This window comes from Antrostomus carolinensis, unplaced genomic scaffold (genome assembly GCF_000700745.2).
Source record: "Antrostomus carolinensis isolate BGI_N321 unplaced genomic scaffold, ASM70074v2 scaffold28597, whole genome shotgun sequence".
NCBI lineage: Eukaryota > Metazoa > Chordata > Aves > Caprimulgiformes > Caprimulgidae > Antrostomus > Antrostomus carolinensis.
Genome location: NW_010327067.1, coordinates 33,335 through 36,814, shown reverse-complemented (window position 1 = coordinate 36,814; position 3,480 = coordinate 33,335). Strand labels below are relative to the sequence as shown.

Sequence of the window (3,480 nt, the reverse complement as noted above, 5' to 3'; positions counted from 1 at the left end):
CAAACCATTCTGTGATTCTATGATTCTCTGAATGCACTTTGTCAAGAGTCCAATACACACTGGCTAGGGTCTTCTAGGTATTCGACATGTGGAGGGTGTAATGTACAATATAGAATTATGCAGAATCACAGAATGGTTGAGGTTAGAAGGGACCTCTGAGGGTCATCTAGTCCAACCACCCTGCTCAAGCAGGGACTCCTAGAGCACATGAACCAGGATTTTGTCCAGATGTTTTTTTAGTATCTCCAGGGAGGGAGATTCCACAACCTCTCTGGGCAACCTGTTCCAGTGCTCAGTCACCCGCACAGTAAAGTTCTTCCTTATGTTCACTTATTTGAACTTATTTGAAGTTACATGGGATTTCAGTTTAGCAGAGTGATACAACAATGCATTTGAATTACGGTGCAAGTACAAATTACACTTAGCAGAGCATAGCAACTGCAACATCAGTTAAATCACATGAACTTCGTTGCCACTCTCTATAATATGACTGCCCTCATGACACCGGGCAACCGCAGTCGGTGGGGAGGAGTATGGAAGCTCAAGCCCATTGCTGTCTTCAGCTAATTTCCTGTCTCCGTAGAGCCTTCTTCCCTTGTAGGGGTTTGTTGATCAGTCACAATGATGGGAGAGTCTTCTCCCCTAGGAGTTCTGACTTTGTAAGTAAAATGATGGTAAAGGTATTGAACAGCAAACTGATGGATTTGATGTTGTGTCCACAGAGGAAGAAAAGTATGCCTTTGTCAACTGGATTAATAAAGCCCTCGAGAAGGACCCTGACTGTAAACACGTGGTCCCAATGAATCCAGAAACAGATGACCTCTTCCAGGCGGTTGGTGATGGCATAGTGCTTTGGTAAGTAATACTCATCTTTCTCACAAATGGAAAATGAGTCTGCAGAAGCTCACATCTCTGCTTAAATGGAAGCTGCTGGCTTTAAGTTAAGCTCATGAATATTTGCAGATTCAGAGCCTGAATAACGCTAGGTTTTTTGCTTCTTTTCTCTTTAAAAATATAAAGCTTCTTTCATGTTAATGAGTTTTCCTTTGCCTCCAGACCCTTGCAATAAGTCAGTGAAGTTTGAGGAGTTACCTGGTTTTATTTTTGTCCAAGGACTTTTGGGGATTCGCATGAAGCAGCACGAGATAGTGAGTGCTTCCACAGAAGTTTTGTGCACCATAAATTTCTTGCACAGCTTCACCTTGCGGCATTCTTGGCCTCACTCCTGTAGTACAATCTGCATGTGACCCAAAAGAATTGCTCGAGTGTTGCATGTGTGCCTCTGTGTGTGTACGTGTAAAGCAGAGACTATCTATATTTGTTCAGCTACTCTCCAGCTCTTTGACCTGTCCTACAGCATAGTGACAAAAGCTACTGGGTGTGCACATAGCTAGTAGTGTATTTCTTGTTGGTTTTTCTCTTATTTCCAGTAAGATGATCAACTTTTCAGTGCCAGATACCATTGATGAGAGAACAATCAACAAAAAGAAACTCACACCGTTCACAATACAGGTACTAAAATGTAACATGATTCTTTGTTTTTCTTCTTAGGATGCTTTGATATAATCACTTATATACCATGGCCCTGCCCAACATGATCAGGCAAAGTTGTTTGTGGCACAGTGAGATGATTAGATCCACATCATAAAAACATAAGGATTTGTATTTCTATTTCTTTCCAAACATATGAGCAATCTGACTAAACAAACTGTGTTTTGTATTTGCACTTAACCCAATGTATAATGTTTACCAGTTCAAAACTTTAGAAAACCTTTGTGGTAGATGCCATACGAATGCAAGAGCAACTAGATAATATGGTGAGCAGTTCCAGCTGGAGTAGCTCTCAGAAGGCTGGACTCCACATCCAAGGTCACACAGGCATGGCCACGGACTTGGATTCAGAACTGCTGTGTTGCAGTCTGATGTCCTCACCACACCAAAATACTAACTGTGATCCAGGAAGTACCATGGTGTGCAATGTGGCTGAGATGGGACCACAGCCTTTGTCTGCCTTTTACAATCCATGCTGTTGTACCTTGAATACTGAATCCCTTCTTTATTTCTACTAGGTGCATATGTATATGATTTAAAGATTGGACAAAAAAAGCTAATTTTCACCTATTTAAAGTTTATTGTTTTTCTCACATAGCAGTATCTCTGGAGATATTTTTATATGAGTGGTATCTATGTATCTGGGTACAGAATATAAATAGATATATGGAATAGATATGAACCTAACCCAGTTTAGCCCTCAGCTACTCTAATTTGATGGAACATTAGCCAGGCTCAAATAAGCTCAGAAGCCATTAAATTGGATTTTTATGCTGTATACCACATTTTTCAGTTCTAATCGTTTTGGTCAGCAGCATAGCTTAGTGATGCAGCTCAGATCAATCCCTGTCACATGTAGACATGATTTGGTCAATATAGCTTCCACTTTAACTTAACCCTTTTACAGCTGTCTGGTGAAGAAAAGGTAATTAATTTGAAATGCTCCAATTTTTCTAGCTTATGAGAATTTACACTATGTCTCTCTCTGCATTTTGTATCTAATCAAATCCCTTTGTCATGTCAGCAGTGATGGAATCCATGTGAAAAATTGCTGATCTGAGTGATAAATTATATTTTCCAGGCTTCTTTGCCTGCTTTATTTGCCTTCTGTTTACCAAGCCACCTTTTTGAATAGTGCAGACCTGTGGGTCAGATTTTCTTATACCCTTTGTTTTAAATGGGAATGAAGTGGCGAAGGAACATAATGTTCCTGAAACATCACTTTCTTTCTGCCCCTCACTGTGAATCACAGAATCCCTCTGAACACACTTCTAAACACAGAATCCTTCTGCACACTCTGCTTCTACTCAACACGCCCAAACCAAGACTCTAGATTCCAAAATTCCAAAAGAAAATAACCAGGCTTCACCAGTTTTGACCTTGGCTGAACTGAATTCCTATGACCATGTGCTTTTTGTATATATTACCAGCTAGCAACTTATTTGTTAGGTATTAGGGCTTTTGCATACTACTTAGGGAGAGCCAAGCCTGGAATATCAGGTGGTCAACTGTGTTGTAGCTCCCTCTTTCCTCCATATGTGCAAGACTGAGCGGAGGATGGCTTGCCCCATGCTGAAGCCAAGTCTGCAGTGGAACATGTGCTTGTGCTTTAGCTATAGGGAGAGCCTGGCTTTGATAACCAGGATTGAGCCAGGACATCACTGTGAATGCAGGCGTATGCTCTGAGCTCGAGCGCCTCATGACATGGTGTCTTTCACTTTTGCCAAAGAGGTCCTTTCCATCTTCATGTTGGGACCTAGAATTTACCTGTAATCCCAGGGGATTCTGCATTCCCCTGCTCCCCATGGTCAGGCATGTACGTAAATGCATTTACAGTGAAGCTGCTCACAGATTTCACTAGTTTTGGCTGTGCTCCCTTCCTGTATCCTCAGCTCTCCTCAGAACTGCATCATTTGTAAGTTCTCTTCT

The 3,480-nt window shown here is 41.4% G+C and overlaps 1 protein-coding gene across 1 annotated transcript in view; it reads left to right on the top strand.

Annotated features, from left to right (window-relative positions):
• Nucleotides 1–722: 722 nt before the first annotated feature.
• The window catches only part of LOC104527948 (plastin-2-like), a gene marked incomplete at its 5' end in the record, with an annotated part of 14,914 nt that continues 12,156 nt past the window's right edge, over nt 723–3,480 (top strand). The window contains 2 exon segments of the mRNA XM_010171799.1: nt 723–855; nt 1,431–1,513. Of these exon segments, the coding sequence (XP_010170101.1) occupies nt 723–855; nt 1,431–1,513 (216 nt within the window).